We start from the raw sequence: 16,667 nt of genomic DNA, 5'->3' as shown, positions 1-16,667 counted from the left end.
CACTCCATACCTGGAGGCAACTACACTGTGTCGCAGTTCTTCTTTCACAGGCCCTGCAAAGACCCTCAGGCCTTTGTGAATAAAACCCTCCCCGGGAGAGGTGCGGGCGGAGTAGGAAACGCGCACGCACGGGCCGCCGTGTGCGAGCTTAAGTTTTCTCGCCGGTTTCCCAAGCTCGCAATTGCTCAGCAGCCTAGTCGTCCAAGAAGGCCCCGGGGATGGCTGCTCGAGGAAAACCCGACCCAGACTAGCGCACACACGTCAATTTCGCGGTCTTCACGACTGAGGCTTTTGTTTGCGCCGTGACCGGAGGGGGACCCGACGCGGCCCCGCTCTTGGCTTCTGGGAAAGGCGTCTCGGTTGGGATTCTCAGGGAAATCGAGGAAGCGCCCGATGCTACAAACAACGGCAGCGTGCCTTCGAGGCTTTTCGCCCACCTTCCTGGGTAGCCTTTGACTACGTTAAACAAAAAGATTGTGGCCGCCCTTCCGTACACGCCTGCACAGATCGCACGGCATCCACGTGCGGAACGTTCGCGTGTGTGAGGAAAGGGACCTAGGCTGCCCTCCCCAGGACGGCCCCTCCCTGCCCCGGGCGCCCCGGCGGGAGACGCGGGGCGAGGGCCTCGCTCTCCCTCTAGCTAGCCTGGGAGTGAGGGGCGGGGCCGGGCGGGGCCGCGGGCGCGCAGGCGCAGTGCGGCTCTGTGGCGCCGCCGCCGCCGCCGCCGCCGCCGCCGCCGCCCGCGCTGCACCACAGGCCCGAGACAGACAGGGGTCGGCTGGAGAGCCGGAGACTGAGAGGAGGCGGCGGCGGAGGCGGGGCGACTCCGGTGACCGGGAGCGCCTCAGACTAGCAGCTGCGGCGACTCCCCCCTTTGTGTCTGGTCTGCTCGGAACCCCTGGAGGTGCTTCCCGGAGGGGCTCAGGGTGTTTCGCAAGCTCTGCTGCCCACCCCTTCCTCGGCCACCTACGTCCGTCTTCCCGCCGCCCCCCGCCCTCGGCCCGCGACGCCCGAGCTCCGCCCGGAGCCCAGAGCTGCGGAGAACGAGGCGGCGGCGGCGGCGGCGGCGGTGGATCCCTCCGGGGGGACTGTGATTCGTTCACGCAATCGACGGGAGGAGACCGGGCTTTCATGGTGGAATTTACTTCAGGCAAGAGCGAGGGGCTGGAGTAGCCGAGAGCGAGGCCCGGGCGGAGCGCCCTCGAAGGGCTAACCCCGCACCTCCCCGCGTGTCGCTCGCCCGGGCTCGCCGCGCCGCCACGACCCTCCCCTCCCCCGCGCCCCGAGGCCCGGCCTGCGCGACCCTCGCGCGATTGTTCCTAGGAAGCCGTGGGCTCGCCCATGGAAGCAGGCATCTTTTTCGACCCAGTCGGCGGAAAGGATTTGTTGATGTCGAAATCCGAGTGAAGGAAGCAACGAAGCGAAACTTTAAAAGGAACCCTACTGTCCTCCGAGTCGGGAGCGATGCGACTCGGGCGGCCGGGCGCTGCTGCCTGCCCTGCTTCGCCCTTCCCGGCGGTCGGGAACTTGTTCTGATCCTTAGTGCTCCCATCGAGTCCCCGCCCTCCACTCCCCGGCACTCTGGATATGTTTTCTCCCAGATCTGGCTATTTTTTTGATATCGTGAAACTACGAGGGAAATAATTGCAGGGGTTTCTTCTGGGCTCCCTGCTTCTTCCCCACGGACATGCCTTCAGTTTGGGGAACCGAGGCACCCCGTCCTAGGCGAATGAAGCCCCCCAGCCGCGAGGGAGCGAAATGAAGGGAAATTCTGCAGTGGAATGAGAGCTCTACAAGCTAGGTCCTCGCATCTGCCATTTGTCCTTTCAAACTGCATTGTAATCCGGGCAGGATAAATCAGGAAGAGCAGCCTCCTGGCCGGATTTCTCACCCGAATTTACTTTCCTGATTTCTTTTCTTTGCCCTCCTGCTTCTTGGCTGGCCCAGGGATGACTTCCTCGCTGCAGCGGCCCTTTCGGGTGCCCTGGCTGCTATGGGCCGTCCTGCTGGTCAGCACTACGGCTGGTGAGTAGCCCTAGGTGTTCCAGCTCCTACCCCTACGGGTGGCGAGGGAGGGAGCCTACAGAGGCCGAGGCCTGTGTTCGCCCCTCGAAACCTGTGCGCTCGGATTCGGGTGGAGGAGCCAGCCAGGGAAATCACCTTCGGTGTTTGCGTGTAGTTTCCCGTCCCTACTCCCGTATTCCCTGACCCCTCCCCCACGGGGGAAAAAAGACATATTGGGTGTGGTATCTTGACATTTTTAGCTGTGAGGTAATGCAAGGATTAAAAATAATATTTTAATCACTAGTGAACTGTCTATTAGATTTTTGGAGATAAAGCTGGCAGGTTGTTTTTTTTTTTATTTTGGTGGAAAGAAGCAGATTTGGTTTACAATAAAAAGAACAACTAGACACACGGTTGACTGAACCTTATTTTTACATTTAGATCACTCTTTGGGAATCCACGTTACTTTTCGTTATTTAAAATGTTACCTGATGAATAGAATACATGTTGAGGAAGCCAGAGTGTGAGAATCTTGATACAGTGTATAACACTGTTGCTATAGTCTTTAATATTGTTTTGCTCCCAAGAATCTTCTGTGTCTTTTCATCTTGGACAGTCTTACTTTGTATCCTTTTGGAATTACTGCCGGTCATAGAAGTGTTTTTGATAACTTTTCTATTAGTCATCTGGCGTCTGTTGGTTTTCCTGTCATTGAGACAACTTTGACCTCACATCAGACTTCGAGGAGATTTGACTCCTGAAAGTTCTTTGACATTTTCCTAACGTGTGAAAGGAAATGCTACTCCCCTTTCCTCTGGCCATTTCCTCTTTAATTCTTGAGAAAAAAAACAACTCATTTTCTCATTGCAGTTATTTTCGAGCAACAGTCTTTTGTGGTTTACTTTTAGAACATCTCAGGAATGAATTCTTAAATTAGTCACATGAAGTATGCCTAGACAAAGTAATGGTTTTCTAATTTTTTTAAAAGTAATTTTCACATTCGATGAATTCTTCGTTGCTGTAGTAGACACGGAGATTACTTCTCTTATTTACATTTTAAAGGTCTGTCCTGGGAAAATACTGAACGAAAATTTGAAGTTTCCTTTTGTGAAATTTGATACCATTGTCTATTGTTGATTAATATGTAGTATTTTATATTTTTGGTTGTGAGTTTAGCCTTTAATGGCTGAGCCATTTCTCAAACCTCATTATATTTAGAATTTTAATGATGAATCTGTTTTTTTTAAAAATCATTAGAAAATCTGATTTGATTACATATTGGAATGTGATATTTTAATATTTTCGATTGTTTCAATTATTTTTGAAGCAAAACTGAACATATTTTCTCCAAAATTTCTTTGTTAGCTGTTTAAATTCTCTAACCACAAGTCATGTGGTTCCTGTAAAATATGAAAAGAGTAAAAATGGCCTTGACACGTAAGCAGTCATTCTGCAAGCAGAAACCCAAGAACATTTTGTTTTAAAATTTTGATCTTTTTAGAATCTTTAGAATGCAGATTCTCATTTATAGTGTTGTGGTCATCATTGATACAAGAACTGATAAAAATCGGGAAAAAAAACCCATTGATTTAAAAAATAATTATTTGGTAAATGGATTTGGTCTTTCATAAAGGGTTATATTTAAAGAATCCTTGTATAAAGTGAGCTTAGTGTTTCCCCGTGTCCTAGATGATGGCCTCTTTGAAGCTGGATTCAGAGCTGCAGTAGCTGAGTTTACAGAGTGCTTGCTGTGCACCAACATGAGCTTTACATATATTTTCTCCTCTGGTCGACTTGACAATTCTGTGTTGTAGGTTTTTATTGTGATTCCCCTATTACTGAAAGGAAGGGAGAATTAAATACAAAGTTTCAAGTAACTTATCACATAGTAAATTTCGAAGCCAGGATTATAGCCTGTATCCTTCCCTACCTCCTTGGTGCTAACAGCAGCAGCAGAGCCAGCAACAATTTCCTCTCCCTGTAATTGGAACATGAGATAAAGTAATGCTTTTGCCAGGTCGACTTTGAAATGAAGCTGGGACATTTATAAACTAGTGGTGCAGGTACTGATCATTCACAGCCATGGTTCTGAACGTGTAAAAACTTTGTCTAACAGGTTCATCTCTGTGATTTCAAGGGTCAGCCTGGTCCACCTAGTGAGATCTAAGACAGGTTTTCTAGAGAAACCCTGTTACAGAAGAAAAAAAAAGACAGACAGAAAGAAAACTTTGCCCAGTAGTGTATGATTTACTGCGGCTTCACTGAATATGACATGACTAGGAGCGTCAGTGTAGATTTGGGATATACTAATGTAAATGGTCGGTGCCATTGATGTAATCGAGTAGGAGAAGAAGCATTGCAAGACTAATAGATATTACGTCATTCTTTGGGGTCCTGGATAAGTTGTCTTTGGTGATGGTGGTGTTTAGGGCAGTGTGTCCCGCAACTCTGTGTAGTCTGGGTTGGATTCAAGCTCTTGGCAGCTGCCTTGCCTCAGCCTCCCACGCACTGGGATTACAAGTGTGAGCTACCACGTCAGGCTTACTAAATACATAATTTCTTTTGAAAATTATTTTAATCCCCTTTACACTGATTAATTTTTGGACTCCTTAATTCTAAGGACAGCTGGTATGCAAATAATTGGAATTTATTAGAAAATAGAGATGTACTTGCCTAAAATTATTTTAATCAAAATTTATTAAATGCACCACCAGCTTTAATAAGGTATTTCAGGCTTGCTTCAGGGTCAGCTTTTGTAATTCATTTGAACTAATCCTTTTGTCTGTATTTTGGTTTTACCTTTCTTTAGGAATATAGTTGTCTAAAGTGAGAATGTCATCTGTTTAGCATTGTTGAGTGGTTAGTGAATTTTGTCAAGTAACTGCAAGTTTAGTAATCTTCGTTTCTGTTTCTCAGTATAGACACTACAACAGTTCCCTGAGTTTCTTGATGAGTATTTTTTTTTTTTCTCTGTACTTTAGTTCTACTGAGCTAATTTGTATATAACACCCTTTTGGGGGTAGGTGGGAGTTCTTTATCCACAGAGTTTTAAAAGAGATGCATGCTTTATATCATCAGTGTTAACTGGATCTGAGTATGGCCAATGCTCACCTTTGCTACAAGATCATCTGAAGCCACAAAGTCTTCATATTGTGTAACAGCTATTTATTTTCATTTGTCTTTTCGTGGGCCCAAATCTGGAGGGAGGGAGAGTAATACCTACCTACCTAGGAGCAGCATGTGCCAAGGCAGTGACGGGGCAAGGGGGCAAGCCCAGCCCCACTGGCGTATTTGTAGATTCTGCTCCTCTAACATTCCATTGGTCTGTCAAGTCACACCGTCATATGAAAAGAAAAGATGTATGAAATAGTACATTTTGTGTATAAGGAGGCTACATGTAACATATGAATGCATAGTATAATTACAGAGAAATGAAGAATTCAGAATCCCAGTCCACTCCAGAGAATTGGGAAGATGGCACAGGAGGGTATTTCTCTCACCATTTGAATGGGGCTTTGCATGAAAATCTTACAAGCTTTGGTTTTTTACATCCTGGATTATCACCTGTGGTATTACTCTTAGTGTTTATTGTCTGTAATGTCTCCCAGAGCTCTGGAGACAGAGGCTGGTGGATCTCTGAGTTCATTGCTAGCCTGGTCTAAGCAAGCCCCAGGACAGCCAAGGCTAACAAAGAGAAAGAAATCCCCTTCCCCACCACCGACAACAACATCAGCAACAACAACAAAAGAAGAAAAAAGAAAAGAAGAAAGATTGCATCTATTTTGTAATGGATTAAATTCAGGGCTTCCTGCATCCGAGGAGTGCATATTGCCATGCACATAGAGAATGTTTAATAATACTTAGTGAATGACTTATAAAAAGGAATGGAGGGGGCTGGAGAGATGGCTCAGAGATTATGGGCACTTGGTGCACTTGCAGAGAATGTGAGTTTTTTCCCCAACACCCACACATGGTAGCTCATAACAATCTATAACTCCATTCTCAGAGGATAGGACCTCTTCTTCTGGCCTTTGCAGATACCAAGCACGCATACGGTACACTTAACATACATGTAAACAAAACATTTGTATGTATAAAATATATGTTTAAAAAATGGAAAGGAATTGTAACTTATTTCTTTTAGCATATATGTGGAGCTCCAAAGACAACTTTGTGGAGTTATTTCTCTCCTTCCACACTTGTGTGAGTTTTGGGGAGTTAAGTCAAGTATCCAGACTTTCTTAGCAAGCATCTTTACCCACTAAGCCTTCTTAATGGCATGCTTTTTCTTGGTCTTAAGAATGATACATTATTTAGTATAAAAGGCTTTGCTTACTCAGTCTTCTGTTAACTTAATTTGTATTTTTGTTTGTTTTGTTTTATTTTGTTTGTGGTGCTGGGGCTCAGACCCAGGCTCTTGAGAATGATAGTGAAGCACTCTTTTGGCTGTATTCTTAGTCTTGTGTTTGTATTATGGGCATTCTACTTTTTCCTACTTCTATCAAAACCAAAACTTGTTAGAAAGAAGTGTGCACGTGTGTGCGTGCGAGAGGGGCGAGAGAGAGAGAGAGAGAGAGAGAGAGAGAGAGAGAGAGAGAGAGAGAGATTGATTTAAAAATTAATTTAGTTAGCATAGAAAGCAATGGCCTTCATTATGGCACTGTCATAAATGTATATGTATCTTTTATGTTTTCTCTTATTTATTTTATGTGAGCTTGGTTCTAAAACCTGCGTCTAAATAATTTAGTCTTTAGTCCTTTCCAAAAAGCAATGAAGATGACTTTGAGTACTATAGCCAGCCTGCCTGCCTGCCTGCCTGCCTGCCTTCCTTCCTTCCTTCCTTCCTTCCTTCCTTCCTTCCTTCCTTCCTTCCTTCCTTCCTTCCTTCCTTCCTTCCTTCCTTCCTTCCTTCCTTCCATGAGACAAGGTCTCCCTGTAGCTTGGCTGGCTTTGAACTTGTTATAGAACTGAGGCTGGGCAAGTACTGAGGTTACAAGACAGACTTGTTTTTTTTTTTTTTTTTTTTTTTTTTTTTTTTTTTTTTTTTTTTCGGAGCTGGGGACCAACCCAGGGCCTTGCCTTCCTAGGCAAGCGCCTACCACTGAGCTAAATCCCCAACCCCTAGACAGACTTGTTTTAACATCATCATTCCTTTTGATCTCTGAGAGGGATATGATAAGACTGCATATAAAATTTATGGATATTTTGTATAGAATTGGAAATCTGGTGATAGATGGCAGGATTTTAAAAATTAGGTTTTTTTGCTTGCATGTAAGTGTATGTATTATGTGTGCCTAGTGCCTGCAGAAGCTAGAAGAGGGAGTTAGATACCTAGGAACTGGAGTTTCAGAGGTTGTGAGTTACCCACCATGTAGGCACTGGTCCCCAGGAAGAGCAGCTAGTACTTTTAACTGTTGAGCTAGTTCCAGGCCAACAGAAAGGATTTATTCTTTTTAAAGTAAGCGGGTATTTTACTAGTATTATAAAATAATTTTATTTTAAACTTGCTTGATATAATTATAGTATAAAACATATTAAAAAGAAAGTATGGGCTTAATCTATAGAATGAGTATTCTGAAAAAAAAAATTTGACCTTATTTAAGTGAGGAAAGTGATCAGAGAAAAAAAAGTGACCAGTTTACCTTCAAAATCTCAGTTAGTTTACCTTTTAACTACAGTTTATCACTTAAGCTGAATGGATTTAATGACTTCTAGTAAATATGAATTTCTTTTAAGGCTTGAATAGAATGTAACCAAACTTAGTCTAGAACATGTGTATGTGCTCGCTTTTATAGTTAATATAGTGCTTGGCAAGAAGTGTTGAGCTTTTTTTTTTTTTTTTTTTTTTTTTATTTACTTTATGTATGTTAGTACACTGTCGCTGTCTTCAAACACACCAGAAGAGGGCCTCAGATCCCAATTACAGATGGTTGTGAGCCACCATGTAGTTGCTGGGAATTGAACTCAGGACCTATGGGAAGAACAGTGAGTGTTCTTAACCGCTATCTCTTCAGCCCGTGTTGAGCCTCTTATAGTTTCTGTTCAGATATGTATCACTGGAATGGCTAGGAGGTTAGGTCTTAGGATAGGTGAGATCTGAAAGAAAACTGGAGTATGCACTCAGCAAACATCTGTGATGCCCTGTTGGTGGTTACTTTGTAAACGGTGTAGGGTGGTGCAAAGACAACCTGCCCATGCTCATGCAGTGTATCTCATGATGGCGAGATGTGGATTAGATTGCATGCTATTTGAAGCAAGAGGAGGAACTTGGTGGACTGTTAGAATTTTAAAATTTCTTCTTGTCTTCTTTGATTCCTCTGGGTGTCTTTTCTTCTTAATTCACTTTTAAAATATCTGTCTAGGCCTCTGTAAAGAGCAGTGAGCATTTCAGGTTTCCCTATCCTAAAGTTCTTCCTTTCTGCTCATTCCTAATGTAGATGTCATCAGATTGATTGACGATTACTACTTCTACTACTACTACTACTACTACTACTACTACTACTACTACTACTACTACTTTCTTCTTCTTCTTCTTCTTCTTCTTCTTCTTCTTCTTCTTCTTCTTCTTCTTCTTGTTCCTTCTTCCTTCTTCCTTCTTCCTTCTTCTTCTTTCTTCTTTCTTTTCTTCTTCTTCTTTGAAAGGTAGCATCTTACTCTGTAACCTATCTGGCTTGATACTCTGTAGCCCCACATTGTCTCCTCCTGTCTCAGTCTTTCTAATGGCAGGAATACTGAGTGAGCTACCACACCCAGCTAGCTAGCATTGGATTTCTAATTGCCAAATCTAGTCACCTGACTTTTTACTTATTTCTACTGCTGCCTCTCTCCCTTGTGGATCTCTCTCTTCACTGTTCCTAGGGTGGGTTTTAATTTTCTTTGGAAGTAAATGATGCCAAAGAGAAATGCAACCAGGACTGGAAGTTCTGAGTTCCTGCTTAGGGTTTCTGCTGGTTGTTTACTATGAGCAGATTCCCTGGTTCTGGCTTTTGTATCCTCATAAGAATATGATTCCCATTGAATTGAGGGGGTAGCCTGGATGACACTGTCCTTTTGTAGTCTTTTCCTTATGGGATGAGAAAAACCAGTGGTCCACACAGTTATTGGTAGGTATATAAACACTTTGATATATATGCTATTGGTTATATATATTTTTCCTTTTTATTTATTTATTAATGAGTACACTGTTGCTTTCTTTAGTCAAACACATCAGAAGAGGGCATCAGATCTCTTTAACGATGGTTGTGAGCCACCATATGGTTGCTGGGAATTGAACTCAGGACCTTTGGAAGAAACAATCAGTGCTCTTAACCACTGAGCCATATTTCTAGCCCCCGCCCCCTTTTTTCTTACACCAATGATAGTCAAATTCAAATCCTTCTGCATGCTAGGCAAACTCTATCTCACTGAGATACACTGTAGCCCCAGTATTTCAAATTTACCTTAAAATGGGGGAAATTTGAGGCATTTTTTTTTTTTTTTTTTTTTTTTTTTTTCGAGCTGGGACTGAACCCAGGGCATTGCGCTTGCTAGGCAAGCGCCTACCACTGAGCTAAATCCCCAACCCCGAGGCATTTCTAAACTATAACAGACCACATTGAGAAAAATGTAAGTAAAAATATGTTTTATATTAATTGCATATGTTGAATTAGCCCAACAAACGTGTAAAGGTGGGCTCTTTAAAGCTGTGCTTTACTAAAAATAGAAGAATGATGCACACCAAATAGGTAAGGCAGACTTTACGAATAAAGGACTTTAAATGATAAAAGTTTAGTTAAGAGTAGATTCATCTTGACTGAATGTGGTGTCACACGCCATTAATCTCAGCACTAAGGAGATGGAGACAAGTGGCTCTCTGAGTTCAAGGCTAGCCTGGTCTACATAATGTACTCCAGCTAGGGCTATATAGAGAGACCCTGTTTTTTTTTTTTTTTTAAGATTTATTTATTTTATGTATGAGCACACTGTAGCTGTCTTCAGACACACCATAAGAAGGCATTGGATCCCATTACAGATGGTTGTGAGTCACCATGTGGTTGCTGGGAATTGAACTCAAGACCTCTGGAAGAGCAGTCAGTGCTCTTAACCGCTGAATCATCTCTCCAGCCAGAGAGACCCTGTCTTTTTTTTTTTGGTTCTTTTTTTTTGGAGCTGGGGACTGAACCCAGGGCCTTGCGCTTCCTAGGCAAGCGCTCTACCACTGAGCTAAATCCCCAACCTCCGAGAGACCCTGTCTTAAAAAACAAAAAAGATTGTCTGCAGTCTTCTCTGCCATTATTCTTCCCAGCCTTTAAATTTAAAGTTAATAATGTCAAGATAGTATCAGCTTAGTCTTTGGCCCAGGTATCATATATTTTAAATCACTGAGATCTAGTTAATCATTAGTTAATCTGGTCCATCCATCCATCCATCCATCCATCCATCCATCCATCCATCCATCCATCGAAGCAGGCTATCACTTTGTAACCCAGTCTGGCCTTGAACTCCTCCTAGTGGTTTTCCTACCTCAGCCTCTGAAGTGTTGAGTTATAGGCCTGAGCCAACATATATAGCTTGCTATTTAAACTTAGGTTATGTGTTTTTTGTTTTTTGCTTTTTTTGTTTAGCAGTGCTAAAGAGTGAACCTAGGCATGCTAGACAAGCACTTTACAACTGAGCTATTCTTCAGGCCTCAACATTTAAATGCAGCTTTACTGATTTTTAATTCATGTATCATATAATTCAGCCACTTAAAATATATAATTTGGTGAGTTTTGTTATATGTAAAGTTTGCCATTTTAACCATTTTCAAATGTACATATTCACAATATAAGTTGGCTGTACTAGTCCATGTGTTTAATCCCAGCAGGCAAGTGAATGTGAATTCACAAGAGTTCTAAGATATCCAGGGCTACATAGACCCTGTCTTAAAAAACAAAAACCAAAACCCACAAAACCAAAAACCAAAAACAGGAAAAAAAATCATAATGTGATACTCATGTAACCAAACCTCTTCATCACCCTATACAAAACTTAAAATTCTTAAAGTAATAACTCCCTATTTCTTCCTCCTTCCAGACCTTCAGCCTGCCAAGAACTGGGATTACAAGCATAGGCCACCATGTCCAATCCTAGTATTCTTATCGCTTAGCCATTCTCATTTTGTAGGGCTGAGAAAAGAACCAATTAATTAAACTTAATTAAACTTAAGTCTTGAGGAAGATTTTGATTGCTATTACATTTTCACCTATTAGTAAACCTGCCAGAATAACTTAAAAGTTTTAAAACTATTTTAATTCTTTGAAGATCTTGTACAGTGTATTTTGATCACACTCGTCCTTTCCTCCCTCTCCAACTCGCTCCTCTCCCAGATCCACCTCGCTACCTTACCACCTCAGGCACCTCATTGCCCATGCCTCTCTCAGATGTGCTTTTGTCCAGTGTGTGCTCCCCCTTCTCTCCCCTTTCCTCTCTTCTCCTTCCTTCCTGTTCCATCTCCCCTTGTCCGTCTGTTGGGCCAGTTTGTACTGGTTATAGATTCCTGTGTGTTGTGTGTGGGATCATATACTGGAGTATGATCAATCAACCTACCAGGAGCCACACTCTAAAGAAAACTAAATCTGCCTTCCCCAGAAGCCACTAACTGTCCATAGCTCTTAAGTTATGGGTGGGGGCTCGTGCAGCACTCACCGTACTTGCTAGAATGTTGACTGGCTTGATCCTCTGTAGGTCTTAAGCAGGCAGTCACAGCTGCTGTGAGTTCATGAGTACAGAAGTCCTGTCATGTCCAGAAGAAATTGTTTTGTCCCAGTCCTCCCTGACCTCTGGCTCTTACAATCTTTCTGCTCTCTCTTCTGCAATTATTCCTGAGCCTGGAGACGTGTGTGGATGTAGATACCTGATTGGTAGCTGAGAACTCCAGTGACATTTTCTGCACTCTGGCCGGTTGTGAGCTTCTTAGTTAACCGCTGTTCACTTTACAAGGGAACTTCTCTGATGAGATCAGATTGCTGCACTAGCCTATGGCTAGAGAAATACAAATTAGAGGGCAGTTTATTTTTTGTTTTTTTACAAGCAGATGTTTCTTCTTAATAAAGTAAACTGAAAAAGTTTTTGTTAAGGCATATGTAAAAAATTAATTTTTAATCAATATACAATTCTTAAATAGACTATTCTGAATGTTTTACCAATTTTTTGTGCCCTCTAGATATAGTTTAGATGAAATTTGGTATGTTGGAATCTCTACCTAGTAAATTATGAATTTGTTTTCTATGTTTTAATTTCCCATTTTATAATTTTACTAGTTGACAGGATGAAGCAATTTCTATTTTTTCCTTTAATTAAAAGAAAAAAAGATTTAGGTGTCAGTGGTGATTCATGCCTTTAATCTCAGTACTTAATGAGGCAGAGGCAGGCAGGTCTCTGAGTTCAAGGCTGGCCTGGTCCACAGAGCAAGTTTCAGGATAGCCAGGGCTACACAGGGAAACCCTATCTCAAACAAAAACAAAAACAATCAGTCAGTTAATAAAAGATTTAAAGTCTCTGAAAAGAAGTTATGCTACCTTTTGCTATAACGTGATATTTTGTGGTGTTAGGAGTCAGAACCCAAGGCCCTGTGCATACATAAGGGCCTCCTTTACCACTGAGCTATATTCATTCTAGCCTGGAAAGGATTTTTGAATAGAAATGTCTCACTAAAAACGAAGAGAACTTTCCTATCCTTTAAACCTTATTTAATTTTTATATATCCACTCTTGTAAGTTTTTTCTTTTGGTTTACTGTTTGGCTATTGCTCTGTCCTTGTATGTTTTGTGTCTACAATTGGAGTTCTTATTCTTTTACTTACCTCTGAGGCATTATAAATATTCGTTTACTTTAAAACATACAGGCTAGAACATCCTTTGATTAGTACATCTAAAGGTCTCAGAAGGAATTGCATTAAAGTATAGGGTGTTGCAAAGAAATTACTAATCTTTAACAGTGAAGAGTATCATCTAGAAAGTTGAGAGGTAACCGTGATTACTTGGCACTGCTCTGGAAAGGTACAATCTAGCTTCCTGTCTGTTTAGCACGGTGACAGGCATGAGTAATTATGTTTTGCTTCTGTATGGTAAAGTGTGGAACACATAAAGGATTAGGGATCTGTGCGGTTAGCTGAGGCAGTCTCCTCATTCGGGGAGGCTGTGAGAGTGAGGAGGGTCTTTGGATTACCATATCAGTCCTGGACTGTTACTTGGTAGAGTTGCTTCTTTATTTTGACATATTGTGTGTGTGTGCGTGCAGTTCAGAGGACAACGTGCAGGCATTAGTTCTCTAGTCCACCATGTGGGGCCTTGAGATTGAACTCCGATGGCTATAGGCTTGGAGGTAAGTACCTTTTCCACTAAAAGTGGCACCTTTTTTTCTCTCTGGGTTACAGGGATTGAACTCATGTCTACAGGCTTGTTCAGCAATATTGTTCACAATATTCCCCTAATATTGTATTTTCTATTTTTCATTTATTTTTATTTTTTGCAGTTGTGGCTCAAACCTGGGTCTTACACATGGTAGGCAAGTGCCTTGTTTATAATTTATTTGAAGGAAAATAGTCTTTGCACACATCTTTAGCAGAGATCAGTGTGGTTTTCTACACGCCTGTGATTCTGAGGTTATATGGTACATCAGACTCACTTGAGGAACTTGTTGAGGCAGATTATAGAGTACTGCCTGTGGTGTTTTTACTGTATTGCTAGGCCGAGATCTGAAAATTTATATAAATTCCTATGGTTATAGGAAGTACTAAGGAATCTCTGATTTTGCCAGTTTGGGTTTGATACTTTGACATTTATAAATAATAAAGTAATAAATATCTGTTGAACGTTGTGGACTGACTAACATATTGGTCTTAGATGTTATTCTTCCTTTTTTTTTTTTTTTTTTTTTTTTTTGGAGCTGGGGACCCAACCCAGGGCCTTGTGCTTCCTAGGCAAGCGCTTACCACTGAGCTAAATCCCCAACCCCTTAGATGTTATTCTTTATATTTTTCAGAGAAATTTTTATTTTTTTAGACTTCCTATTTCATTTTATGTGTGTGAATGTTTGGCTGACATGTATGTCTGTGTACCACAGAGGTCAGAAAAGGCCATCAGATACCATGGAACTGGACTTGTAGAAGGTTCTAAGTCTTCATGTCAATACTGGGAATTAAACTGGGGTCCTCTGCAAGAACTATTGCTCTCCACTGCTGAGCCATCTCTCTAGCCCCTAAAAATTAAAACAAACAGAATATGTGTTCTTGTTCCTATGTGTGCGTGTGCAGGTGATAGAGGATAACTCGTAGAGTCAGTGGTCTCCCTTCATCTCCACATGAGTTCCAAGCATCAAACTCAGGTCTCCAGGCATGCTCAGTGAGCATCATTCCCACCGAGCCACCTTACCAGTTCATGGGTGTTATTTTTATAAGCCTGTCCCATAACTCTTAGGTTCTTCTGAATAACTTAGAAAAGTACTGGCTTGTTTGGTATAAGCTAATAGTGTTCAGATTATGGTCTCTGGATTAGTAGCATCAGAATCACCTGGGAGATTCTTAGAATTATTTTAATTCCATACTTTGACATAGTAATATGAATTTTGACTTGTTCTGTGTAAGTCTGACGCATTCTTAAGCATGAAAATCACCAGAGGTGCTGGAGGTGAACCCAAGGTCTCACACACTTTGCTGCTGATTCACAAACTCAACCTAACCCCCTACTTTTTTTGAAAAGATATTTTTGAGATATAATTTCAAGTAGTTTAATCTGGCCTTGAACTTGTTGCTGAATAGCCGGAATGACTTTGAACTTCTGATCTTCATGCCACTAAATTCTAAATATTCTATGTTATAAGTATTATATATTAATTTTGGAACATTAGGTTAGTTTAATTAGTAAATTGGACTCTACTTGAATTTTTCCATTTTCTTAGTGTAACTCCTTTTTTTCCCTTAAAGATTTATTTTATAGATATGAGTACACTGTAGCTGTCTTCAGACACACCAGAAGAGGGCATCAGATCCCATTACAGATGGTTGTGAGCCACCATGTGGTTGCTGGGAATTGAACTCAGGACCTCTGGAAGAGCAGAGAGTGCTCTTAATCACTGAGCCATCTCTCCAGCCCAGTGTAACTCCTTTTATATAAAGGATAAAAAATGTGTTTGCATGTGAATAGGAGAAGGGAAGAAATATATAATTTTTTCTATAAAGGAACTTCTATAGTTTGGGTCCTCGTAAAGCTTTATAAACACGTCTGACACAAACTCACTTTTCAGCTTGTGGTCATCATGTCTGAACCCTAACTAAAAAGCATTTTTTAAAGTGAAAAAAATCCATTTACATTATTTTACTTATCACTTATTAAAACTGGTATTAAATTAAAATATACAAGTTTTTTTTTTTTTAAAAAAAAACCTTTGGGTTTTCTTATTTCAAGAGCAGTGAATATGTATAAAACACCAACCTTACAGTGCAGAAGTCTTGCACTGTTTTAGCCTAATAGTCAGGATTCCTATCATTCTGTTGATAGAGTATATTATGTTACACAATGTGGTAGAATAAACCTTTACCTTTTTGGTCTTCCCATAATTCTATTTTAGCCATGAGAAAACCTCAAAATGTGAGGACTTCTGTCCAGTGCCTGATTAGTATATCTCAAAATGGTCAAGGTCATTTAAGACAAAGAAGATTAAGAAAGTGTCATAGCCTAGAGGAGCCTACAGACACATGATGACCAAATGTAATGTGATATCTTGGATGGGTCCTGTTTCAGAAAAAGGACTTGAAGTGGAAACTAGAGAAACATGAATAAAGCGTGTTTAGTCAGTCAGTAACTTACTAGTGTTGGCCTACTAGTTTATACCGTATAGTAATGAAAGATCTTTGTACTGTGTGTACTACTTCTAAACTTTGCTGTAAACAAAAACCACTCCAGAATAAAAATTTGTGAAAAAAAGCACACATGCTCATGTCAGAAGTATTAGGAAAACAGATAAATAAGAAAGTAGGAAAAAAAAGTCACAGTCCTTACTAAATATGAGACTTATATATAAGTACACTGTAGTTGTCTTCAGACACACCCAAAGAGGGCATCAGATCCCATTACAGATGGCTGTGAGCCACCATGTGGTTGCTGGCAATTGAACTCAGGACCTCTGGAAGAGCAGACAGTGCTCTTAACCACTGAGCCATCTCTTCAGCCCCGAGAATCTCATTTTGATTTAAATCTTTCCCATGCATCCATTTGAAAGTGACACTGTGCTGTGACGTTTTGATGTGTATGTGCATGTCACCTTCAAACCTAGTTTTTTTTTTTTTTTTTTTTTTTTTCGGAGCTGGGGACCGAACTAGGCCTTATGCTTGCATAGGCAAGCACTCACCACTGAGCTAAATCCCCAACCCCAAACCTAGTTTTTAAAAGTGTAACCTGAATTATAATTAATTAACTTGTTTAAGACAAAGTTTCACTATGTAGCCCATGCTGCCTAGACTCCTCCCTCAGCCTCCTGAATGATGAGATTTTGGTTTGTGTCACTTTTTTCTTTGTTCTGTCTATACTGACTCTGGGTAATTTCATATAGTCTTAGGACTTTAATTGGCTTTTGGAGGCTAAATTTCAAATGTATTTCTTTCCTAAGTTGCACTTTTTTTTTTTTTAATGGAGATTGAATCCAGT

At 41.2% G+C, this 16,667-nt stretch overlaps 1 protein-coding gene across 1 annotated transcript in view; it reads left to right on the top strand.

Moving 5' to 3' along the window:
* The first annotated feature begins 772 nt into the window (after positions 1–772).
* Positions 773–16,667, top strand: part of Bmpr2 (bone morphogenetic protein receptor type 2) — a 108,213-nt gene continuing 92,318 nt past the window's right edge. The window contains exon 1 of the mRNA XM_032902905.1: positions 773–2,025. Within this exon, the coding sequence (XP_032758796.1) occupies positions 1,950–2,025 (76 nt within the window). The 5' untranslated portion in view covers positions 773–1,949. The remainder of the gene's footprint in view (positions 2,026–16,667) is intronic.

This window comes from Rattus rattus, chromosome 5 (assembly GCF_011064425.1).
Source record: "Rattus rattus isolate New Zealand chromosome 5, Rrattus_CSIRO_v1, whole genome shotgun sequence".
Classification (NCBI taxonomy): domain Eukaryota; kingdom Metazoa; phylum Chordata; class Mammalia; order Rodentia; family Muridae; genus Rattus; species Rattus rattus.
The sequence above is the reverse complement of the archived record's forward strand: the minus strand, read 5'-3'. Positions and strand labels throughout refer to the sequence as shown.